The 24,333-nt window shown below is 39.3% G+C and overlaps 5 protein-coding genes across 7 annotated transcripts; 3 read left to right on the forward strand and 2 right to left on the reverse strand.

Moving 5' to 3' along the window:
- Positions 1 to 69: 69 nt before the first annotated feature.
- cfi (complement factor I) lies at positions 70 to 5,636 on the forward strand. Of its 3 annotated transcripts, none has more exons than XM_069518996.1 (17): positions 70 to 171; positions 287 to 385; positions 898 to 1,061; positions 1,191 to 1,344; positions 1,525 to 1,588; positions 1,688 to 1,844; positions 1,960 to 2,162; positions 2,272 to 2,376; positions 2,473 to 2,598; positions 2,888 to 2,956; positions 3,117 to 3,259; positions 3,378 to 3,481; positions 3,808 to 3,912; positions 4,014 to 4,189; positions 4,691 to 4,792; positions 4,896 to 5,044; positions 5,427 to 5,636. In XM_069518996.1, the coding sequence occupies exons 2-17, from the start codon at positions 326 to 328 to the stop codon at positions 5,493 to 5,495; spliced, it is 1,950 nt and encodes a 649-aa protein (XP_069375097.1). In that variant the 5' UTR covers positions 70 to 171; positions 287 to 325; the 3' UTR covers positions 5,496 to 5,636. The 3 variants fall into 3 exon arrangements, with proteins under 3 accessions (XP_069375097.1, XP_069375095.1, XP_069375096.1); XM_069518994.1 differs by having other exon boundaries at positions 73 to 171; positions 2,876 to 2,956; XM_069518995.1 differs by lacking the exon at positions 70 to 171 and having other exon boundaries at positions 190 to 385; positions 2,876 to 2,956.
- Positions 5,637 to 5,802: 166 nt separating this feature from the next.
- Positions 5,803 to 9,279, reverse strand: LOC109634740 (calcium uniporter protein, mitochondrial-like). Its single transcript, XM_069519011.1, has 9 exons — positions 9,128 to 9,279; positions 8,117 to 8,174; positions 7,809 to 7,976; positions 7,425 to 7,529; positions 7,118 to 7,275; positions 6,881 to 6,987; positions 6,683 to 6,779; positions 6,392 to 6,508; positions 5,803 to 5,974 (listed from the first exon to the last, which is right to left on the reverse strand). The coding sequence occupies exons 1-9, from the start codon at positions 9,197 to 9,199 to the stop codon at positions 5,897 to 5,899; spliced, it is 960 nt and encodes a 319-aa protein (XP_069375112.1). The 5' UTR covers positions 9,200 to 9,279; the 3' UTR covers positions 5,803 to 5,896.
- Positions 9,280 to 12,466: 3,187 nt separating this feature from the next.
- LOC109634761 (dickkopf-related protein 2-like) lies at positions 12,467 to 15,046 on the forward strand. The gene is made up of 5 exons (XM_020095450.2): positions 12,467 to 12,600; positions 12,841 to 13,001; positions 13,602 to 13,758; positions 14,095 to 14,229; positions 14,523 to 15,046. The coding sequence occupies exons 2-5, from the start codon at positions 12,849 to 12,851 to the stop codon at positions 14,906 to 14,908; spliced, it is 831 nt and encodes a 276-aa protein (XP_019951009.1). The 5' UTR covers positions 12,467 to 12,600; positions 12,841 to 12,848; the 3' UTR covers positions 14,909 to 15,046.
- Positions 15,047 to 17,906: 2,860 nt separating this feature from the next.
- Positions 17,907 to 21,549, forward strand: LOC109634763 (GTPase IMAP family member GIMD1-like). The gene is made up of 4 exons (XM_020095452.2): positions 17,907 to 17,942; positions 18,267 to 18,429; positions 18,692 to 18,954; positions 19,043 to 21,549. The coding sequence occupies exons 2-4, from the start codon at positions 18,267 to 18,269 to the stop codon at positions 19,334 to 19,336; spliced, it is 720 nt and encodes a 239-aa protein (XP_019951011.2). The 5' UTR covers positions 17,907 to 17,942; the 3' UTR covers positions 19,337 to 21,549.
- aimp1b (aminoacyl tRNA synthetase complex interacting multifunctional protein 1b) lies at positions 19,507 to 23,430 on the reverse strand. The gene is made up of 7 exons (XM_069519012.1): positions 23,287 to 23,430; positions 21,627 to 21,721; positions 21,306 to 21,419; positions 20,948 to 21,112; positions 20,642 to 20,841; positions 20,006 to 20,177; positions 19,507 to 19,787 (listed from the first exon to the last, which is right to left on the reverse strand). The coding sequence occupies exons 1-7, from the start codon at positions 23,316 to 23,318 to the stop codon at positions 19,621 to 19,623; spliced, it is 945 nt and encodes a 314-aa protein (XP_069375113.1). The 5' UTR covers positions 23,319 to 23,430; the 3' UTR covers positions 19,507 to 19,620.
- Positions 23,431 to 24,333: the final 903 nt, after the last annotated feature.

The following is a 24,333-nucleotide window of genomic DNA, read 5'->3' on the forward strand; positions in this document are numbered from 1 at the left end:
ACAAAACTTCAACCTTCAGCAGTGACTCCGCCCACATGGACCATATGTGTTTGTGTGACTGGGGTCTGTGTTTTCCGCCTCATCGTTCCCAGATCACGATCAGATGAGTCAGAGTCTGATGAGACATATCGATGAGACGAGCTAATGATTGACGACAGAAGACATAATCAGGTCATCGGCCAAACAGAGAAAAGCTGTTTCTGTGTCTGCAGCTGTGAATTCATCGATACAATTTTTTTTTTTAATGTAAGTCTTTATTTTGATTTTGATTTTTTTTCACCCACAGCAACATTTCTGAGAAAACATTTTGAAGCTGAAGTCGAACATGAGATCAGTCGGAGTTTCTCTTCTCTTGCTGTTTCTGCTCGTCATTAAATCTGAAACTGTGAGTAAAACATTCTAAAGGTTTTTTTGTTCTTGTTTCATCACTTATTATTAATATTAAATCAGATGTTCCAGTTCTTTCTATTTGATATCGTTTAGAGCAGAAGAAACTGTCACATATAGTATTTATAATCATATGTAGATTATACTGCAGTGGCAGAAGAAGTACTAGGACCTTTTACTAAAGTACAAGTAGAATATAGAGTGTGTTATTTCTCACTTGAATGTTTTAACTGCTACACTTGGAGCTCATGGTAATTATTTTATATATATTTTAAAATCATTTAAATTCTATATAATTAATTTATATAACTAATCTTTATAATTTTTTATTTGAATCATCATTCATGTATTTTTTAGTTTTTCATTCATTTGAAGCGATAACATACAGTAAATAAATCAATTTTACAGACTGATCATTCTTTTGTTATTTTTAAATGTGACATTTGAAGTTGTGTGACTGTTGTTGCTGTGTATAATGTGATTGTGTTGGTGTTGTAACTTCTCCTCCAGTGGAAGCCATCAGATTATGACAGCTCAATCGAGCAGAAACCACACACACCACAGTTTCCAATCCTGTTGACCCCTGAGACCACCAGCCCCCCCCACCCGACCCCGACCCCTGCCGCTGAAGAAGAAGATAAGTTCCTGGGTTCATCTGAGTGTCTGGAGAAGAAGTCAGTATCTGAACGTCTCTTTCTTTGGTCACGTGACTGTTTTTGTTCTAAACACTTTAGATTTAAATATATATATATAGATTCTCTGTGAATAAACTCTGATTGTTGATGTGTGTGTGTGTTCACCAGGTTGACTCGTGCATCATGTGACCTGGTGTTCTGTCCTCCGTGGGAGCGTTGCATCGAAGGAGAGTGCTCTTGTAAAACTCCGTATCTGTGTCCCGTTGATGACGTGAATACAGTTTGTGGTCGAGACCAGAGGACGTACCGCTCCTACTGCCAGGTTCAATCCCACTTTTCCACAGGGACGGAAACAAGTTTAGATTTAGATCATGTTTATGGTTTTCTTTACATTGAATTCATAACAATTAGTGTATTCATCAAAGTTTATTTCCACCTGATCATCTTTTACATAAAGTCACAGTTGCTAACGTCAATAATAACAATAACAATCTTTTTCCAGGTGATGGCGCTCTCTTGTCGGACTAAGAAATCTATCATGTCGCACTTTGGTGAAAACTGTGAAGGTTCGCTCTTACAGACGAATTTGTCATCTTATATAATATATATTGTGTAACTTGTATATATGTTTTAAGTTAATGTTATCGTTCTCTTTTTAAACGCAGGCACTTTCATGACTTCGATAGATTCTGCCACCGGAGTCGTCAGCGTCTTGGTTCCTGACAAGAACTCCGAAGAAGGCGTTACGAAGTACCTGATATGTCAGAATCTGTGGGACATGGCGGCAGCTAACGTGGCCTGCAAAGAACACGGGAATCCACTGTGAGAGGACACATGTATTTATACAACACACATAAATAAACCGTCACTGTTGTGTTAAAAGTCTGAGATGAGATGTGAATGAAGAACATGGATTGACGACGCGTCTCGTGAACAGGGGCGCGGCGGTCGCTGACACCATCTCTTACTCCTCCCTGACGACCGAGCATCAGGACGAACGGTTCCCAGGCAGCTGTGTCAGCATCCGTTGCCTTGGTTACGAGACTTCCCTGGCCGAGTGTGTCATCCATAACCCGGCCCAGATCGACAACACGGCGGTCGCCAGGGCAACGTGTTACGATGCGTCACGGGCACTGCCAGGTCTGCATGGATGAATTCATGGATGAATGGATGAATTCATGGATGAATGGATGAATTCATGGATGAATGGATGAATAGTTTTCTGACTTTTCGTGTTTGTTCATTTCAGACGACTGTGGCTTCACATGTGCAAACAGGAAGTGTGTGTTTTTGAACCAGACATGTGATGGAGTCGACGACTGTGGAGACAACAGTGATGAAATGTGCTGCAAAAGTAAAGCACACACTAGAGCGAACACACAGACACACAAACACACAAACACACACACACACACACACACACATGTATGTAATAACCCTGTATTGTCAGGTTGCAGGAGCGGGGGGTTCCTGTGTAAGACAGGTGTGTGTATTCATAAAGATTCCGTCCATGACGAACACATCGACTGTCTGGATGGTGAAGACGAATCAATCAGACACAAACCTGAGAACAACAGTGAGTTACACACACACTTACGTTGACATTTTAAATTACACTCACTCTCGTTCAGTTGTTAGAAATTATTCTTTTGTGTTTTTAATTTTATATTTTTTAAATCAAAATGATTTGACTTTAAAAGTAGATTGATAATGTTTTTGACCTTTTTATGTGGTTGAATTAATAAAGTCTAGTAATAAAAATACTTCTACTACAGTATACTACACTGTGAATGTACCAACTTTAAGACTTTGTAGAACTCTGTGGTTGTTTTACTTCACATAACAAATATTAGTATTTTCCACAGTGGGGGGGACGCGGAGTCTCTCAAGAAGCTCAGGTACATCGAGGGCAGTATTCATCTCTCCTAAAACAGGTTCGTTAACTGTGAAGCTCTCAGAACATTATTCTCAGAGCTGGTATTACACTTTACAAATACGTGGATGGATGGATGAATAAGTATGAATGGATGAATGGATGAATGGATAAGTATGTGGATGGATGGATGGATTTCAAACTGATCTCTTCGTGTGTAGAGATCAGAGTCAGTCGATTACAACTGGAGTCAAAGCTCAAGTGTGGGATTCCCAACGCGACCACGGTGGACGATGAGATTGTGGAGGAGAGAGGGCGGAGCCAACGCGTCAAGAGAGTGGTGGGAGGAGTCCCGGCAAAACCGGTCAGTCAGAAACACTGTTGTGTGTTTTTAGTTCCATCAGATCTGTGTGTCACTGTCAGCATTTTCACTGATCGTCTATATATACAGTTATCAATAAAACCGGTGGGTGTGTGTACAGACTCAGATCCAGTGGCAGATCGCTCTGGAGGAGAACAAGAAGATCGACTGTGGCGGGGCGTACATCGGGGGCTGCTGGGTACTCACTGCTGCTCACTGCGTCAGGTAAATGCTGACGTGTTATTGTAGCATGAAATATTCGCATCCTGATTTTGATCAGATTTGCACGGAGCCCTGAAGAACTGATTATTTTTATCTTCTTTTTTTTTTTTGATATTCACTTTGCACACGATAAATATCACGCGGGAATTAAGATAGGATAAATTAATGATTAACAAACGCTCCATAATCTGTTACTTCATGTTCTTGTTTTATTACTAAAAAATGTTTTAATTTAGGCAGACTATGTCAATCTTCTTTAGATTTGCACTTTAAGGACTGATTGTATTTAAAAGACGTTATAGTCGTGCTAGTAACCGTCTCTTCATCAGACCCAACCCGGTTCCATTCAAAGTCAAGTTTTCTCTCTGGAGGAAATGGTCGGCTCAGGACACGACGGACATTGTTCCGGTTGAAGATATACGCATCCACCCCAAGTACGAATCTTTCTCTCTGTACGATCACCATTTAAACGTTGATCGAACACACTGGATAGAAAAATGAAAAAAAGATTTGTTGACCTTTTAACGGAATGCAGGTACAACGCCGCAACGTACGAGAACGACATTGCTCTGGTGAAGCTGGAGAAGCTTCCGTTCAAGGACAAATGTTTTGAGGACAATCCGGCCATCAGCGCTGTCTGTGTCCCCTGGTCCACACAGCTTTTCCAGGCCAACCACACCTGCAGCATCTCGGGATGGGGACGAACTATAGGTCTGTACGCCACTGTTCGGCTGTGACATCACACGTTAAGAAAAGAACTGTAACTTAAACGTAAACGAGGACCTCTGGTGGTGAGGTGAGGAAAGTTGAGATAATGCCTTGTTAATTGAAAATGAGTTGAAAACACAAATGAGCTTTTTTTTTCACTTGTTACAAAACCAATTTGAAATACGTGAATAAAAAGAAAGAGATGAAGATTGGATTTTTCATTTCACACAGAGGGGCCAATCATATGTGGAACATCGGTGCAATGTTCCTGATTAAGTAACCTGCATCTTTAAGTTAATACTTGTTTGCTGTTGTTAGCTCTATAGCTTTGATTCAAAGACATTTAATAAAAAATATATTTTAAATATTGTCCCTTGTTCAAGCCAGTGTTGTCTGTCGACATTATGGATCATTTCCTCAAACAGACTGAATGTTGTAAAGTGACACAAGTTATTTTGAGTGTTGATCGTGTCAGTGTTTGATTATTGGAATGTTTGTGTGCAGATGGTCGAGCAGCTCAGGTGTTGCTCTGGGCCAACGTGTCGCTCATCGACAACTGTCAGAGATTCTACAAAGACCGATTCCGACCAGGAATGATGTGTGCAGGTGAGTGTGGACTCATCGGTGACCTGAGAGCACTAACACGGTTTATAATGGTGTGTGTGTGATAATGGTGTGTGTGTGTGTGTGTGTGTGTGTGTGTGTGCAGGTGACCTGGATGGCAGTGTGGACTCCTGTCAGGGCGACAGCGGCGGCCCTCTGGTTTGTCAGGATGAACTGGGCGTTTCTTACCTGTGGGGCATCGTCAGCTGGGGGGAGAAGTGTGGTCAGCCTGGTTTCCCTGGAGTCTATACACAAGTAATATATAACTTTAAATGCATACACTGAAAACACATATACAACTTAAATGTGTGGTATATTTGTACCAATAAGTTTATATATATATATCATATATAACACCGTACATGTATATCAATATTCAAAGAAAAATATAAATATGTAGTCAGAGAAACTGCATGAATAGAGAATATACGGCTGTAAACAAGAAAAATGCATGTATACACACTACAGCAGAATATTTGTGTATACTGTGCGTATATGAACAGGTAAATAACATATATACATCAGAAATAAATATATACATATTTACAAAGATTCACACTAATCATATCACGAGGAAAGTATGTTTGTTTATAAACTAGACTGTGGCATTAATATGAAATTCTTTCATCTCCCACAGGTCGCTCATTACTTTGAATGGATCAGACTTCACACAGGTTGGCCGGCAGTCACCAGGTTTAACTCTTGATGAAGTGAAAACACATAAACACCCGTTGTTCTTCTTTCTCACTCTGACTTCACTTGTGTATAGACACTGTGAAAACGTGAATCAAACTTGAATTGTATTTTCATTTTCAAACAATCACATAATTAAAAGTTTAAAACACGATACAACATAATAAATGTTTCTTCTTTACCAAATGTACTGGGCAGTAAAATACTTGCACTGTGTTCAATAAAATACCTGTAATAAGTAGTATTTTAAATGTATATTGCTGCTGTATTTAATAACAATGGACTTTTTGGAATATATATTTAAAAAATACAGATACAGATTAGATCTTGGATTTTTTTTATTTCACCACATCTTTAGTAAAGTGAAAATGATTCAAACATAAACAATCACTGTAAACGAACAAAGGTGAAATCTCAGCGGGAACTTTGAACTTGAGCGACCGGCAGCTGCAGACGAATCGAACTTCTCAAACTACGGAGATCATCGTCCACCTGCAGACACACACACACACACACACACACACACACACACACACACACACACACACACACACACACACACACACACACACACACACACACACACACACACACACACACACACATCCTTAGTTAGATAGTTTCATTCAAGCTCACCTCACTGCTGTGATGTCACTCTGTACTCAAAGGCGTGACAGTATGCTGTGACATCACAGGTGGGTGTGGTTACAGTGGCAACAGAGCACATACCCGATGGCCTTAGTTGTTGCATTTTTTGTTAGCTTGCTTGTGAGAGACGTCTCGGTCACCATGACATTATCTTACTCTGAAGTTATAGGGTTTTACACTCATTACTTGTGTGTGTGTGTGTGTGTGTTTGTTTGTGTGTGTGTGTGTGTGTGTGTGTGTGTGTGTGTGTGTGTTCTTCACCTTGGCCAGCTCATCTTTTAGCTTGTTGTATTTTTGAAGATCAAATTTCTTTTGAGACGCTCTGCTGTGGAAGAAGTGGAGGAACTGACGATCCCTCGCCTCCGTGTACATGAACTCCTGCACACACACACACACACACACACACACACACACACACACACACACACGCACACACGCACACAAACACACACGCTGTAACTTTTGCCTGAGAGCTCAAACGGCCTTTTGAAAAAGTGAGGACCAGATAAAATGTCCTCACTAATGTGGTCGAACATACGAACATGGTTCTACCTGTTTTGTGAGGATGTAGTAGGCGAAGAAGATCATGCTGGTGGTGCAGGAGATGAAGAAGGTGATTGGCTCCATGATGTCCCACGCAAACACATACCTGTCACACACACACACACACACACACACACATGATTACAGACGTCCTGAGGGTCGTACAACTGGAAGTGTCAGGTTGGTGAATGTGTGTGTGTTTATCACCAGGTGAGGTAACCCAGGAATCCTCCCTGTAGGGACAGGTAGGCAAGCCCCGCCCACCCCAGCTGGGAGGCTCTCAACTCCGCCTCCTTCGCCATCTGGATTTTCACCTACGCACACACACATAGTATTTAGTGTTTAGTGTACAGTATATATGGTGTATATATGTGATGATATAATAGGAAATATGATGTAAATATATATATATTTTATATTATGATATATAGTATGTTGTAGTACAGTCTCCAGTGGCCTCAGCTGATGTTGTAGTTGTTCCCGTTGGATCAGCAGCGCCGAGTGTTTGACGTGTTGCTGCTGAGGAACATTCAGAGCCGTGTGAAGGAGCTTGACCAAGTACTTCATATCGTCCGGACCCAGCACATGTTCATGAGACGCACCTGACACACAGAGAGACAGGTTTAAATGTCAGCAAACAATTCAATCTGGGAGAGGACAGAAAAGCACGTGTTGGTGTATTTTCAGATTTAGGTATCAAAATAAGTTGTGTGTTCTAATAGCGCCCTCTAGAGACACACACAGGATTCACCTTGTCCGAGAGAGCGAACATTGTATGTGACGCCATTGATGACGAGCTGGAAATCTTTATTTAGAACTGTTTCCATAAACGTGCAGGAGGAGATTCTCTGTCCATCTGAGGGAAGAAAACACAAATGTACTAATTTAATTGTTTTTCATAATTCGTTCATCCCTGTTCTTCTATATTTGAAGGACGATTTGAAGCCCAACGTCTTGTGAGGACATTTTAGAAAGTGAAGACATGAATCGATAGTAAGTACATGTTGTTTTAAAGGTGAGGACATTGATGAGCTTCTAAACTTCTTCTCGATCCTGTTCAGAGAGCTCAGACTTTACGTTGGTTTGTGTTTGTGTGGTCTCGGCTGGTCCAGCAGTTCACATGAGTTTGCGTTACCTCCATTCAGCAGAGCGGCGCTGTGGATCCCGGGGTCTTTTGCCGAGATGTCTCGAATCAGGTCGCCCACTGTGGTCAACATGGGCGTCAAAGTGAAGCGACACGGTCGACCTGCAGGGAGACGTAACGACAGGACCGGGCGGCCCAGGCTGTAATGAAGAGACACATCTGAAAGAGAGAGAGAGAGCGATACACACAGTACTTACACCTTTAACTTTGGTTTATCAGCTTACATCATAACTGTAACAAATGCTCTATTTCATCACGTTCAGGTGACTTTGGAAAAGAAGGAGTCACAGAGAGTTTACCTTTGGACGGTGGTTCACTGCTGTAACTGGACACGCAGGTCGACCAGACAGAACTGAACTGAGACACAAAATAAATGATTACATCACATATGTATCGTGGATCCAGATTGTGATGGTGGATCAGGATCGTGGACTATCACTGACAACAAGACGGCTTAATTTACAATATGTCTCTCCAGATCTTCTACCACTAATGGAGCGACGCCTGCGAGCTAGTTCAGGAAGCCAACTAGAGCTGCGCTGCTCCAATCAGGTGAAAGACATCACTCTCCCAATCATCTTCACTACACACCCATTTTATTAAACGGTCTATTCAAACCTTCTAATTAATGTAGTGAATACTGTTATTTTGTTGATTAGTTCAGTTACACGCAGCATCTATTTCACTTCAGTCTGAACAAATAAAACGTGATTGATTGATTGAAGACATATCCTGACTTGTCCTCGTAAATTGCACCTGAAATGCAAAAAATGTCTCCGTAACGCAGGAAGATTCTCTTTGTGCAGAAATATCTCTGTTACAAGTGTCGAACCTGAATCTGATCCTCACAGAGATTACAAGGATTTCTCTCTGTCACACTCACATGCTTGTCTTGTCATGTCGGAGTCTTACAGCAGAAGCAGCAGAAGCAAAACTAACGTTAGCAGTAAAACTTCAGCAGTTGTGGTTTTGATGTCATCAGTGTTATTTGAGTTATATAGAAGTAATGTTAGAAGTAAAGTATTAGTGCTACTAGTGGTAGTAACAGAAGAAGAAGTGCTACAGGTAGTTTGTAGTTTACTGTAGAAAAGTCATTTTAAGAGTTTGAAGTTTTGATGTTTAGACAGATTTAAACCTACAGCTGTGTGATGATGTAACATTCTAACTGCATCCTAAATAGTTTGCCATCACTTCCTTTTGAGTTGGAGCGAGATAAAACACAGAACACATGGTTTAGTAATATCTAAAAACGTTGTCTTCAGAAACAGAAGTGTTTCTGAGCAGGTATAGAAACCAGATGTTGAACTCACGGGGTGGATTCGTGGAGTTTTGTGTGGAGAGCAGCAGAATCTGAAGCTGCAGAGCGACCTGGACACAAACATGATGCTGGAGTGAACAACTGCAACGTCTCCGTCCTAATGTCGTAACAGGAAGGAATGTGAGGGAGGCGAGCACAAACAGGTTTCAAACAGGAAGACGACTTAACTCCTTAGTGACTGGAAGAGTCAGAGGACAGAGAGGCAGCCCTGCTGATACTCTGATTAGATATGGACATAACTTAGAGAAGCTAAGTGTAAATGAAGTATTGCTCAGACCAAACGTCGAAGTGCCCAGTGAAAACATTTTTTATCTTTTTCTTTTGTCCCAGAACTTGAAATCTAGCTTAAACTTTTTTCCAAAATGGATTGAATGTTGTCATTATGCAAATGATTATTATTATTCAAACTGTGTTTGACAAGAGGTAAAGAAAACAGGAACATTAGCAGAGGAATTCACTTTAATTATTTTATGTTGTAAATATTCACCACCACAAGATGGCAGCGTCCGTATCTGAGATATTTTAGGTTCACTGAGCATCTTCAACACAGTCATCGGTTTGGACTAAACCTCTTGAAGAATCTAATGTAGGTCAGTTTTTCTGCACTATGTCTCGATAGAGTATACAGGGTCCTGGATGACCACGAGAGTCAAAGTATGTTTATCCATATGTCATCTATGGAAAGTGCAGGAATCAAACCTCTGACCTCAGAGTCTCCTGTTGACAGTTTGGACTCTTTGGTCCAGCAGACAGGAGCTCGAGCCCTGAGTCCTGCAGCTTGTTGTTGTTCAGGTCCAGCTCTAAACTTTATGAAGTGTATAAAAGAAAATTGTATCATGTGTATATATAAATAAACTATTTGTAATGTGTCATTTTAACTAAAATATTGTCGTGTAAAAGTAAATGAAATCAATGCCATGAATGATGGATTATTATGTTTTTGTCCTGCAGTGTTGACACAAAGGAAACTTTTTAAGTTTTGATCTATCATTTAGATTTTGAATCCTGTGGACTGGTATCTGATACAAACTCAAGTCATCACCATTTGTACACACACACACACACACACACAAACACACACACACACACATTCACATACTCTTGTATTTGTGTATAGATGATTCTTGCTCTGTGTATTATCAGGTCAATTTAATGAATGAAACAGCCAGCAGCCTCGATACTGTGTGTGTGTGTTGTATTAGTTTCACTTGAGAGGATGTTTTATTGTTGTGTGTCGCTCTTAGATATTTCTTTTCATATTTGTTTGTTATAAAACTATTTGCTCACTTCACTCTTATTATTTATCACAGAGTTTAATAAGACAATCATCCACCAAGTTTTCAAGAGCATCTCTAAATACATTTTATACAAACAAAAATAAATGCAAGGCAAAACCAAGAACAGATTTTGTGGTTGTTTTTAATATTATTATAATATTGTATTTCTTTCTTTTCTTTTTTATTGTTGATTCCACAAAAAGATCTAAAGTACATGATGTTCTTTCCTCCACAGGAATGAAATAAAGGGAACTTTCCTTCTTCTTTCTTCCACTGATGCACAGATGGTGAATATAAGGTTTCACTCTAGATAAACTGATATCACACACACACACACACATACACACACACACACACACACACATTCAAGGAAATTAGTGTGAATAAGAGGTGCAAATGTGATACTGATGACATAATACAATTAATCTACAAGCCTATCTGGGTGTGTGCTATGTGTGTATGTGTGTGTGTGTGTTTTTATGTGTGTGTTACCTGTCATTGATGATTGTGGGTCAGATCCTATCGGCACCAGTGTAGTAGTTTCATGCGTGTGTAAATGTCAAATCTAGCTGACAAAGGTCGTGAGTTTAATTGTCATCAAGATAGAGAAATATGCAAAAACTGTGTGTGTGTGTTTTTCAGATGGTGTGGATCCTTTGAAGGTCAAATGCAAACTCTTTGCAAATCATCGAGCCTATATGACTCTATACAAAGACGATCATCCGCTGTATATAGAATAGACAATGTGTCTCCACTTCCTGGCTGAGCGGGCTGAGGGCCCGGAGCGTGTTGTCCTGACATTGTGCAGCTGGAGCCGACAGAGGTGGAGGGAGAGGTGGCTCCAGGTGAGAACAACATGGTAAACTGATCTGTGAATGAAGCGATTGTCTGAACTGTGAATATACACAAGTACACAACACCTGCAGAAACACAACAGTGATCACCTGTTCTGCTGGGTAACTTAGTGCACAACTACTGCACTTATACTTTTAATATTGATAATAATAATAATAATGATGATACATTTTACTTTTATAGGACTTTGCTTGCAACTCAAAGACACGACATAGAATTTTAACGAAAGACAATAAAGATAAAAACATAAGATCATTAAACATTACACAAATATTTGAGAATATTCACACGAATATTTGAGAAGAAAACAAGGTCTTAAACACTTAAAGCCAGTGAAGAAGTCAGATCGAACACATTTCCTGTAAATTTTTTTATACAAAACATTTTGAGCTCATTAAATACTGTTACTTGACTGAAATATCTGAATATATCGGTCACAGATAATAACACTGTGGCTCATGTACGTCTACTGTAATAATAATATTTCACTAATGTAACTGTTATTATCACATGTGAAGTATTGTTCCACTCCTAATATTTTGTTTACACTGTGTATATTTCTATCCTTTACAGTTTCTTGTTTCTTTCCCTTTTTGCTGCTGTAACAGCAAATTTACCTCACAACGTCTTGTTTTATTTTTGTTTATACTCAAAACTCAAATGAAAACTCAGTACTTCCTGCTCACGTGATCCTGTTTTCTCCATTTTGTGATTTGAATGTATAGAAAAGTTGTTTTTTTGTTTTTTTTTAATCAGAGGTGATCAAAACCCACATCCACCTGCTCCAGTTATCTGAAAATGAGGCTTAGATATCAGAATATTTCTGCTACTGATCATAACTTTAAACTCATCATAACTTCAGGTAGTTTTTAAAATGTTTTACACATATCTCAAATTAAAATAACCTGTTTTATTTATTCGTCTGATCCCAGATGTAAATCCAACGACATTTCAAAACTTGTGACTGTGTTTGTTCTTATTGAAAACAAGCAGTGAAACAAACCCGGTGATTTTAATGGAACAAACATGTTCTGGTGTTTTCACCTGTATCGATGGCTGCAGGAGGGGGGTGGTATCGATGTGGAGGGGGCGGGGCCTGTGGGCGGAATGGCAGCAGTTTATAAAGTGGATGAAGAAGCAGGAGCATCTCACCTGAACCTGAACCTTCACATGACTCCTCCACTGGTTCCCTTTCACCCTGAGGAGAAGATCCAGCTTCACTCTCATGATATTTAACGGACTTTTTAAACCGAGGAGAAAAAACTCTGGATTTAATTCTTCATCATCGATCTGGATTTAATTCTGACCTTTAACGTGTTCCAGAGAAAAACAGGTGAGATTTCTGCTCTTTCCCCGAAAAATACAAAAGACTCACATGTTTAATTCATGTGGATTCATTTGAAATGTGTTGAAAATTCTTGAACTTCTTTATTTAAAACTTCAGCTCAGAAGAGGAGGACTTGATGATATTTCAGGAGCTGATAGATATTATTTATTTACTGATGATTATTGATGTGATTTTCTTTCAGTTTGTAAAAAGAATTCCAGATTGAAAGTTTCTGTCTCTGTTTAGTTTCAGTCATGCTGCTGCTGATGCTCGTGTTCGTGCTGTCTGCGTGTTCTGGAGGCGGGGATGCGCGTGTCCGGCTCAACTCCATCAGGACGGTGATCCTGAGGGAAGGGCACGCGCTGCCGGTGAACCGGAGCACGTGGGAGCCGAGTCTGGACCTGACGGTGAGTGAACGTGACGTCAGCTCTACGGGAGCTCAACTTAGAGGGCCACCACATTCATCTGAGGGGCCCAATGATTCAGAGAGCAAATTCAATTCTGACTCATAAATATCATTTACTTTCCAGACTTGTCGTTTTTCAAAGTATTTTAGTGTTAAATATTTGATTGTTTTAAAAGTTCAGTTGATTCATTGTCTCAGCATCAACATGTGAAATTCAACATATCAACAATTGTATGTATTTTTAATGGAACAAGTTTAAATACATGTAGTGGAGTAAAAAGCACAATACCTCTGTAAAGTAACTCCTACAGTAAAGTTACAGCACAAGTCTCTGTTCCATCAACCTTAACTTTATCAACAGGATTGTTACAATGTTTCAAACTTTATCAACAGGATTGTTACAATGTTTCAAACTTTATCAACAGGATTGTTACAATGTTTCAAACTTTATCGACAGGATTGTTACAATGTTTCAAACTTTGACAGAAACTTGATTGTTACAATGTTTCAAACTTTATCGACAGGATTGTTACAATGTTTCAAACTTTATCGACAGGATTTGATTCGTTTTAAACATATTTCTCTCTCTCTCTCTCTGCAGCTCTACCAGTGCATGAGCGACCTGGAGTGCAGTGAGGGGAGCTATTGCCACGCCCCCACCAAAGGCCCAGCCCACTCACGCTGCCAGACTTGTCACAGGAGGAAGAGGCGCTGCCATAGGGATGGAATGTGTTGCCCTGGCAACCGCTGCAGTAACAGTAAGATTAGTCTTTACATTATATGATATAAAATCAGGATTTTGTCTTTGGTAAAAATGTTGACTGAATTTCTCTTAAAAACTTAAAAGTGTGATGTAGAATTTCAGGATTTAAACTGAAAAGTTAAAGTTCTTACATTACACTTAAAAAAAGGTGACACTGGAAAAAAGAAAGAAAAATCTAATAATCGTGACTTACTTCGATCTTGTTTTATGTCCTTGTGGCAGTAAAACGCTTCCATCCTGTTTTTACAACGTATTCCTATCAGACAGTTCTTGATTCCATATATCGATCATGTAGTTGTAGTTTTAAAGTGTTTCCTCTTTCCACACTCAGATATCTGTGTTCCTGACGTCGACAGTTTTATGACTCAGACGATCCCGGACACTGAAGGAGATTTGAGCTTGCTGTCGAAAAAGAAAGGATGGAAAAAGAGAGGAAGAATAGACTTGAAAGGGACGAGCGGAAAAGGTGAACATTTGTCTTCTTTACTCAGATACTAGTGTTTTAACATCGTGTGAATAAATCCCCAAAGAATTTATTTTGACTGATTTGGTTTAATTTTGTCCATAAATGTTACATTCATCTTAAAAACCAGTTGCACCTTCGCTTTGTCTTTATGACATTTGGTCTTTCAGAGACATGACCTGTTGCTAAAAATACTTTAAGAAATGTTTTTACCTGTTAGTCTAAATAATCTCTTTTGTTCACTTGAATCTGAAACTCTGCTGGGACACATATTGACAATGTCAATGTTTTTGCAGGTCAGGTCGGGGATCCTTGTCTGCGCTCGTCCGACTGTTCGGACAGTTTGTGCTGCGCCCGTCACTTCTGGACTCGCATCTGCAAGCCGGTGTTGCAGGAGGGACAGGTTTGCACGAGACACAAACGAAAAGGGAACCACGGACTGGAGCTGTTCCAGCGGTGCCCCTGTGCTGATGGGCTGAGCTGCCGAACGCTGCGAGAGCCTGGAGCCAAACCTTCATCGCCATCGTCATCATCGCTCCTGGCGGCAGCAGCAAAGTCCAAGTTTGCATCTGCTCCTTCCCGCCACTCGTCCTTGTTGTCTTCGACCTCTTTGTTGTCAGCAAAGTCGTCGTCGTTGTCAGCTGTGGGAAAAACGAGACTTCATGTTTGTCAGAAACACTGAAGAGGGATGGACGGACGTAAAGAAAGAAGACGGGATGATGGAGGAAGGAAAGAGCTGCGTTTCTTTGCCGATGAAAGAGTCTAGAGACTGGTGGTGTGAGAGGCGACCAATGAAAACTCTTTCACACCTGTGAAAACAACAACCCCCAAAACTGTCCCATGATCTCGATGCTAATTAGCTTCCTGTCAGTCTGCATTCACACACACACACTCGCACGTGAAACTCTTTGTGGTTCAGATCTGGTTTCCTCCTGGTGTCTAGACGAACAGAAACCACTTTTAAGTCCGGTTTGACTCCATTTACACCAACAGGAAAACCTGATGTGAGTCTGTTGGGATGTTCCTCCAACAGGCTTCCGGGATCCAAAGATCTCAATCATGTGCTTTTATTTTGGAAAATCCCATTTCAGAACATAATAGAAGTAAGAAAGTTGTTTATAACAAAATAAAACTTATTTAGATTCACTGTTTTCCGCAGCTAATGTGCTAATATGAACTTATCTATGTAGCAGCTCTGTTAAACTTCCTTTCACCATATTCTGTTTTTAAACAAAACTCTTGATTTGCACTGAAATAAGTTGCAGAAATATAATAAAAAATACTTATCCGACGATATATCAAATACTACTTTGATATGTGTTAATTAGGTTTTTATCTTCAGTAACACGGTGGTGATATTTGGCTTGCAGCCATTAAAGAGCAGATAAGTTAGAGCTGCTCACATTAGCCAAACTCAAAGGGAAGGATTTATTTACATAAATGAAATGACTTTGTATTTTCTCCACTGAAACTCCCACTGAAACACCTGAACCACAAATACACATTCTAACGCCCCTGAAGTCTGAAATTCACAACAATTTGCATCTGAGTCTGGAAACGGTGAAGATCCAAGGAATGCTAATACGAGAGACGTCAATAGAAACTCTTTGGATTCTTATTCACCTGCATGACGTTAAAACATTGAATCCTCGTTAAAGGCCTGAGGTTTGTCCTGTTTGATTTGCACTGTTTTTAATGTGAGAGTTATTTTTCTATAAGTTGTTATATTACGGATTAATATTGGTGAGATGATTTGTTTCACTCTGATTTATTTCCACGACTTTAAAGAGGAAATTTTCTGCGAATCAATCATCAATCTGTTTATGATTAAAATAGTTTGTTGTTCCCAAAATGTCTGAATCTTTTTTCTTCAATTCATTTTACTCGTTACATCACAGACAGAGTGAAAAATACTCTTACTAGTCCTGCATTGAAAAGTTTACTGAAGTATTTAAAAAAAAACTATTGTCAGCTAAATATTATGAAAAGTATTAACTCCTATCTTTTATATTATTTGTTACATAAAACCTAGAATGAATTTTCATCTTCTGGAGTCTTGCTGACTATACGACACATGAGTGTGTGTTTCCTCTTTGTGGTTGATAGCTGTTGGGCATCACTGTCCTTAATTTGGGTTTGGTTGATATAAAGATAACACGTGCACAGTTTTTTCCATGCTTACGTCATTCTGGAAACTGTGTTCCCAAACGTCCCTGTGCATGCATGATCATTATACACACACACACTCTTACCTAGCTTATCGTCACTTTATCATCTGTGTGTACGTCTTTCCTTGATGTCACAGTTTTAGTTCACACACACCATTGTTGTTGATTATTCTAACGTCAGGGAACCAGAAATAAGTTGATGGTGTTTGTGGTTAGTGTGAAGTTAGAATTTATCAGGGAACAAAAATGTGAGTCTTTGTCTTCAAAAGTAGAAAAAATGGACACGAGAGTGAACAAATCAACCTGGTGATCATGTATGTTGGAGGTATGTATCGTTTGAACATTAAATTAAGAAGACATCAGTGATTTATAAGGACAGGTCTACGTTTTGAGGCCATTCACTCATTATGAGGAGATCTGTGCTCATTGATGTTTTTTCAGGACATTTCTTCCATGCTTACATGTCTATGCTGTGAGGACGTTGATAAATCATAAGGACATTTAGAACATTTCTGCATTGTGAGGACGTACACCACAACTTCAAATGTTTTCTATGAGTGTTTTCTGTTGATTGTGAGTTGAAACAGAGACTTGGGTTCAGTTTGTTGTGATGAATACATCATGTCAGCGAGGGTCCTCACATGTGTTTTGTGTGTGTGGTTTGTTGATTATGATAAAAATAATAGAAACTGCTTCGGATGACATTATCTCTGGTTTCAGACTCAGGCAGGATAAACTTTGAGCAGATGATGTTTTTCACTGCAGCAGTTTAGACTCAAACTTTATTAACATTGACGGAGCTGCAGCACCTTCACACTGAGGGTCGAACCAATGAGGTCATCCAGGAAACATGCACGTAACAATAATTCGTTTAATAATAGTGACTAGTTATTAATTATTATTATCACAATTGATAATGTCTTAGTTAAGATATTGTACATATGATTATGAAAGATTATCCTATAATTCGTCTTATCCTGAAAAGAATTGTGTCTCGCGATTATTAGACATGGTCATACTTATGTGATAAGTATGTAGTAGTAGTAAAGTAGTAAAGAGTATTATATGGTTTTGACCATCTTAAAACTTCATGAAATCATAAGAATATTCCTGTTATGAGTGTCTTCTATCAAATATAACAGTTATGAGAAGCATTACCAGCCATAAATAATTATTAATCAATAATTGAGGTCACATATCACAATAGTATGAGAGTCATTTTAGAAATAACTATTTTATATCAACATTATCTTAATAAAAAAACACAAGGTTAATATTTATCTCGGATTTAGATGATTTAGATTTTATTTGATTGTTAAAAACAAAAAGGCGACTGTACAACACACTACACAACACTACACTACACATCCCTTTTGATGTGTCTCTTTAAATTCAAACAGGGATGTTTGTCACTTTTACAACCCAATAAAACTGTAGAGCGACCAACAGTGGGTTATTATTTAACCAGCAGCCACTCCTACACACGCACAACCTGCCTTATAATTTAGTCCAGGAAATGTGTCTTTGCTCTCTGGTCCATTAAACCAGGTAAGACTTGTAGATTCTGTTTACTGGTGAATTCTGTTGAACTTTTTTATTTTGTTGCCATAATTTGAAACAACAAGAAAAGATCCATCACATTTCATGTAATTGAAGCAATAGTTTGCTTTATTCTGAGAATTGTTTCCTATCTACTCAATAGTTTTTCAAAAGTTTTTATCCAAACTTGAAATTTGCAAAAACAAATCAAATCTAAACAATCATATGAAACAGGTGGATTCAGGATTTGAAGTTGACAACTATTAACATTAAACTGCAAAACTTAATTGGTACGCCGTATTTATTTTAGAAATTGTTCCATCGTATCTTCAGATGGATTTCATCAGGGATCGCAATCACCATGGCAACAGCCTTGTTACAATGCTCAGCAGGTGGAATCACCAACACGACAACGAGCAGGAAGTGCTGACATTGAACGTGCTGTTGCTAGGTGACATGCAGAGTGGGAGGAGCTCCGTGGGCAATGCTCTGATTGGTCAGTTCTAGATTCTGTCACATCTTTTTAAAATTGAACTTTTAATATCAACTAGGGATGTTCCTCGCTTATTAGCCTGTTCGCTATTAGCTGGCCAACTATGGTAGTTTTTATAACATCAAACTACTGCACTTTTAAGTAAATACTAACTTTATTAACTTTTCTTGAGCTTCCAAAGTTTCAATGTTAATTCATGTTTTGAAGTTTAAATAAACAGAAATTTAAAAAAAAAATGTTTTCTCTATATACATATATTTCGCAGGCGGACATGAGTTTCAGACAGGCGCCCACATTTCTGGTGTTTCCATGACGACAGAGTTCCAAGTTCTCAGCAGAAATTTCCCGCGGTATTTCAGACGACAGGGGGCGGAGTCTGACCTTACGTTGAGAGTGATTGACACGCCACCTCTGCTGCCCCAGCCGCAGAGTGTGCACAAGCTCTGTCCTGATGGCGTGCACGTGCTTGTGGTCGTTGTGAGGGCTGACCGGTCACATGAAAACACACATGTGGAGACACATCTGGAGGTACATGAACAACCACTCTATATATATTGTTCTGCATAAACTGATTTTGTGTTTTATATTTCTTTATATATTGTGTGTGTGTGCTCAGACGCTCTTCGGACCAGAATGGCGTCATCATGCCTTACTTATTCTCACACATGCCGATCACCTGGAGAAGGCAGGACTTCATCCCTCCGTCTACCTCACACAGACCTCTGATTGGCTGACAGCTCTGTCCAATGAGGCAGCGGGTGGAGTCTTGTTCTTGGACAACAGCTGCGATTGGCCCTTGATCAGAGGACAACCGCTGAGAGATCGAGTGCTCCGCCTCTCAGCCAGAAACCATCACAGAGCCGTGAAAGTCAGGACAGAGTCAGGACAGAGTTCAGAGTTCACACTCTGAGGCTCCGTCCATACTAACACGTCTGAAAACACATTTCACATGACCACTCACGTACACTGTAGCTATGAGGATCTTTGTTCGATGATGTCCGAGTTGAAATACGTCACCGTGACGTATTCTCAGCTGTCCTGAAAGTCTGATGTAAAAAAGAACCTCCAGGAAACAGATGATTGTGGTTTCAAGTGTTTTTAATCAATGAAGAATAGTGATGTGATGTTTTCTTCTTTTTTTAGCTGACAGCGCTAACTTATAGTGATTAATATGTGTTAGGTCCCTCATGTTGTCTATCTGATGGTGCAGTTGGTGAGGGAGGGGGCCCTGCACAGCCCCTTCCCCTTCACCTCGAACCCACAGCCTTTATAGTTGGCCACGCCCCTGTTGTCCACCTGCAGGTCAGGCTGAAGAAGCTCCCAAAGCCTCTGTTTGGACTGCAGCTCTCTGTCCGGGTCACCTGAACACAGAGAACGACGAGGTCAGACCTCCTGAGGTTCAACGTACACAGAGAAACTCATGTTGTTTCTGGAAAACATCCTCATGTTGGATGAACAGTTACTTCAATTCAGATTTATTCTGTCTGCGTCAAAATTCAAGGGCCGTATCTTTCAAAAGCCTTTTTCATCGAGCCTTGAAAGATTCATTGCGGAGATTCATCGCAGTAACCATGGTTACCAGGGTAGTTGAGGAAGGTCACTCTGTCACCAGGAGCAGAGCCGGTGGGCGGGGCTAGTACTTCTATGCAGTCGTCAGAGGTGGAGCAACAGAGGATGCGAGCCTGGGAGACCACGCCCCTCAGCTTACAGGCCTTCACGTTACATAGCAACACAGCGAGTCCGTCCTGGAGCTGCAGAGAGGAAATATAGTGTTGTCCTTAATTCAGATTATAGAGAATGACACATGTGAGTGGTGATTACTTTTTGTATATTTTAGTTACTGTACTCACTTATTAAGTAATTTGTTACATAAATATATATATATATATATATATATACAGAAAAAAAGTTGCATGTGCATCTTACTCTATTAATAAACAAAAGTTTTGAGACTTAATTCAGGAATAAAATACTAATATTTAAAAAATAAAATCACAATAGTACATGGAATTCATTATAATAAGAGAAGTTATATTTTTTAAGTCACACTATCTCAAAGTTTTAAGATGTTGAACATTTGATTTAACCAACAAACAATATTTCAATAATTAATCAGAATATCAGAAAAACAGTTTTGAGAGTGAATGAAATCATTGTGTTGTAGATTTGTGTAACATTGTTAATGACAACGATTAAAGGATAAGTTGTGAGTCACCTCCTCCAGGTGGGTTTTCTCTCCCAGTTTGCTGACGACCCTCCGGGGGGCGTTTTCGCCGACATCCACTTCCTGGATGGACATGGACTCGAACAATGGGTGGCGGCGGACACTCAGGATCCGCCCCACCCTCAGGTCAAGTCTTGACACGTCAATACGAGGCTCCACCTCCAGAGAGAAAGCGTCACAGGTGGGAGGAGCTGTGAGAGAGAGAGAGACAGAGAGAGAGAGAGAGAGAGAGAGAGAGAGAGAATCAGTCTTTTCTTCTCTTTCATTTATTGCCTCCCCTCTTCCGCTTCCTCTTACCTTTCCTCTCCCCCCTCCTCCTCCTCCCCTGTCTCGCTCTCTGCTCATGTGAGGAAGAGGAGGGTGGGGCTGATGCTCCTGTGGGATTGGCCGCTTGATTGACATTTGTTGCAGGGGCGGGGGCTTTTGTTGGAGTAGGCGGGGCTGAGGAGGACAGGGTCTTGGCTAAGAGAAGTAGAATTTTGTAAAGTAAGAATATTTTTACATTAAAGAAATTTTCATTTAGGACATGGATGCAAATTAAGGAATTTTTCAGAAATTGTTAACATTTTTGAAAGTCGGGACATTTTGTGAAACCAAGGTTATTCTGGAAATTGAATGTTATGTTTTTAAACTATTGTATTTTTCGCAACTTTACCGCTGCGTCTCCGTTGTTTCTCCTGCAGCTGAACTCTTAGCTGTTCGATGTCTTTCTTCAGTTTGCCGTTTTCCACCAGCAGCTTCTTCTGCTCTCGGACTGACGCCTGCAGGACTGACACACACACATCAACGTCATCAGCACGTTGTTTTGTTTTCATCCAGTTACAAACATACAAGCCTTAAATTAAAGAAATAAACCGAGATATGTGAACCAGACAATTAAAAACACAATGCTTCTTTGTTATTGGTTTTTTTCTCAATGTCAGTATTTCGGGTATTTCGTTTTGCCTTAAAATGATTTGGTGTATTTTGTTCTTACGTGCTTTCTCTCTGGTCAGCAGAACTTGAGTTTTTAGATACTCCATGATCTGCTCACCATCCTCTGGATCTAGCTTCATGAGCGCTGCTGCCAGGCTGAGAGTCGGACAAACAGAGGTGAGAGTGGGAAACATAAGAAACACTGACGTGTCGAAGGTCGGAGATAAACTTGCTTTAAGAGTAACATACATGTACACATTACTAACGTCAGGTTTTGAATCCAGAACTTTGAAGTATTTTAGTTTTGTTGTGAATTCCAGTTTGACCGCTGTAAAACCTACTGTAAAATTATTTCAGATGAATGTTAGAAACATCTGAAACATCTTTCGGCATCGGTTTTATTTCATAGTAATGAAACTAAAAATAATATTTATACACAAACCACATGAAGCAGAACTGAGGATGTGACTGAAACTGAAATGAGACATTAAAGACGTTTCGATCGATGTTATCTGCGATGAAGGAAACTACACAATAACAACATCAAAGGGCTTCACACACATTTGCATAATGATAAACAGAGAGTTACAGACGCACCCGGCAGCTACGTCTGGTTAACATTTACATTCACATTCAACTAAACGACTGACACACGTGTCTCTACAAAACACATACTGTTTATAAACATGGACCACAGAATCAAGACAAATAATTCCGATCGCCCCCTGGTGGCTGGCTGCAGTACAGGTCTCAAACCCCTCCTCCTCCATGTTAGCAGATAGGACACGGACCACATGTGGCGTGAATATTATGACACGTATAGACAAATGTGAACATGTTCATGTATGTAGAATATAACAATTACCTTGTTTATACGTTAATGACCAACAATTTTCTCCTGATCTTTATCTTAAATGAGATATTTGACCTTGTCCAACACACACAGACACACACAGATACACACACTAACACACACACACACACACACACACACACACACACACACACACACACACACAACAAGCAGCAGCTGCTAAATCAACTGTTGAAATGTAAAGAGATACAACAGCTGCAGTCAGGTCTCCTGCTATAAATAACTCTCACACACACACACACATCATGTTGAACCTTACTACATGTCTTTACTATGTGTCTCCATAATATTTGTGTGTAATCAGATTTTGATCCCCACAACCTGAGTGACACCACGTTCACACACATTAAACCGTGATGTTTATTATTGAAACCAAATGAAAAAATCAAGAAACATTTTGCCAGATCATATTTTAGTTTATAAAGAATCATTCAAAAGAAAACATTGCATGATACAGACTCAGCTTTGTTTTTATAAGTAAAGTTTAGTAAACACGTTTCTTTCTTTTTTGTCCATGAAAATAATAAAATAAAGTTACTATACTCACTCAAACAATCTGGAAGAATGCAATAAAAAGTAAATAATTTGGGCACAAAGAGGAACCATATCTGCAGCTGTGGAGGTTTAAATTAAAAAAGATCCTGGGAACGATGTCTAATGAAGAATGACAGTGAAAATCATAAACATCTTAGACGACTCACATGCTCTCAACAGGATTCACTGTGGAATGAATCCTTTAAAAATCCTCTGCAGGAATCTGGATTATCTTGATTTATATCAGTTCAAAATGGCTTTGTGATAAAATAAAGACTGTATAAGAATAAAAATCTAGATTTTCAAGTCATACCTGGGGTTGAACAGGTTGCTGGTGTTGTCCATGTTGGAGGATGTTGTCGGTCGGACGATCGCAGACAGAAAGCTCAGCGTCGTCAGCTGACACCAACTCTCCGTCAGCTGTCGACTTCCATCTCCAGCTGATGTCAACGGTCAAACTGTGACATCCCAGAATAAGAGTCTATAATTTAGTTCTGAACAGAAACTGAATCACCGGAAGAAACTCACAGATATTTTATTTATCCCCCCAAAATAATTCACATCTGTTGTATTGTTTGTCTTTGTTTTTTAGGAGAAGTCTTGATACCCTTCAAGTCTCTTTTATTTATATTGCACATTTAATACAATGGGAAATAATAATATAATATAATATATTTTAACTTGCTATTATTCATATTTAAGCTCTTCTTTACTTTGAATAAATGAAAGTAAATCAAATAAATAAATATCAAGTCATTATAAATAAATATCATTTATAGATACAATTGTGTATTTTTATTATTCAAACAAGTAAAAAAACTCCACAAACTCTGAAACAACAGTAACTTGAGGATTATTTTTAGTAACAGTGGAAGTGATTAATACTATATAGTACTATACTATATAAATTCCTTAGAACCTAAGGTTCCTTAGAACCTTAGAACCTTTTACAGGAACCATAGAACACTTTTAAACATAACACATGTTCATTGTTTTTAATTTCAATAAGAAAGTAACTGGACATTTGAAGATGAATCTTCACTGTAAAATGTTTAATGTCTTTCATTTCTCCTCCACAGAGAACGTGTTTATGTGTCACTGAGTTATTCAGTAGATAATCAGCGCCCTCTGGTGGAATTAAACTTTGCAGTCACAGCCTCCAACCAAACTTTGTTGTCTCCTGGACTGTGTGAGAATCTTTACACGTCAGAAACGACATGAAACTGTGATCTGCTTCATGACCTCTGTGGTTTTTGAAACTCTGACACGTTGTTCACGATGTGATGGTTATTTTTAATCTGCTCTGATTTCAAAACATGTGAAAAACACAAATTCCATCAAATATAATAACGATAAATAC

Source organism: Paralichthys olivaceus, chromosome 22, assembly GCF_024713975.1.
Source record: "Paralichthys olivaceus isolate ysfri-2021 chromosome 22, ASM2471397v2, whole genome shotgun sequence".
Taxonomy (NCBI): Eukaryota; Metazoa; Chordata; class Actinopteri; order Pleuronectiformes; family Paralichthyidae; genus Paralichthys; species Paralichthys olivaceus.

Excerpts from the sequence above, each read along its gene's own strand:
- LOC109634740 (XM_069519011.1), bottom strand. The coding sequence starts at position 9,199 with ATGTTTGTGTCCAGGTCGCTCTGCAGCTTCAGATTCTGCTGCTCTCCA. Across the intron at positions 7,530-7,808 it reads CGCCGCTCTGCTGAATGGAG|ATGGACAGAGAATCTCCTCC; the intron begins GTAACGCAAACT and ends TTCTTCCCTCAG. Across the intron at positions 5,975-6,391 it reads TAAAAGATGAGCTGGCCAAG|GTGGACGATGATCTCCGTAG; the intron begins GTGAAGAACACA and ends GTGTGTCTGCAG.
- cfi (XM_069518994.1), top strand. The coding sequence starts at position 326 with ATGAGATCAGTCGGAGTTTCTCTTCTCTTGCTGTTTCTGCTCGTCATT. Across the intron at positions 1,589-1,687 it reads CTTTGGTGAAAACTGTGAAG|GCACTTTCATGACTTCGATA; the intron begins GTTCGCTCTTAC and ends TTTTAAACGCAG. Across the intron at positions 2,163-2,271 it reads TGCGTCACGGGCACTGCCAG|ACGACTGTGGCTTCACATGT; the intron begins GTCTGCATGGAT and ends TGTTCATTTCAG.
- LOC109634761 (XM_020095450.2), top strand. The coding sequence starts at position 12,849 with ATGCTGCTGCTGATGCTCGTGTTCGTGCTGTCTGCGTGTTCTGGAGGC. Across the intron at positions 13,759-14,094 it reads TGGCAACCGCTGCAGTAACA|ATATCTGTGTTCCTGACGTC; the intron begins GTAAGATTAGTC and ends TTCCACACTCAG. Across the intron at positions 14,230-14,522 it reads GAAAGGGACGAGCGGAAAAG|GTCAGGTCGGGGATCCTTGT; the intron begins GTGAACATTTGT and ends ATGTTTTTGCAG.
- LOC109634763 (XM_020095452.2), top strand. The coding sequence starts at position 18,267 with ATGGATTTCATCAGGGATCGCAATCACCATGGCAACAGCCTTGTTACA. Across the intron at positions 18,430-18,691 it reads CGTGGGCAATGCTCTGATTG|GCGGACATGAGTTTCAGACA; the intron begins GTCAGTTCTAGA and ends TATATTTCGCAG. Across the intron at positions 18,955-19,042 it reads ATGTGGAGACACATCTGGAG|ACGCTCTTCGGACCAGAATG; the intron begins GTACATGAACAA and ends GTGTGTGCTCAG.
- aimp1b (XM_069519012.1), bottom strand. The coding sequence starts at position 23,318 with ATGGACAACACCAGCAACCTGTTCAACCCCAG. Across the intron at positions 21,722-23,286 it reads AGCAACCTGTTCAACCCCAG|CCTGGCAGCAGCGCTCATGA; the intron begins GTATGACTTGAA and ends TCCGACTCTCAG. Across the intron at positions 19,788-20,005 it reads GACCTTCCTCAACTACCCTG|GTGACCCGGACAGAGAGCTG; the intron begins GTAACCATGGTT and ends CTCTGTGTTCAG.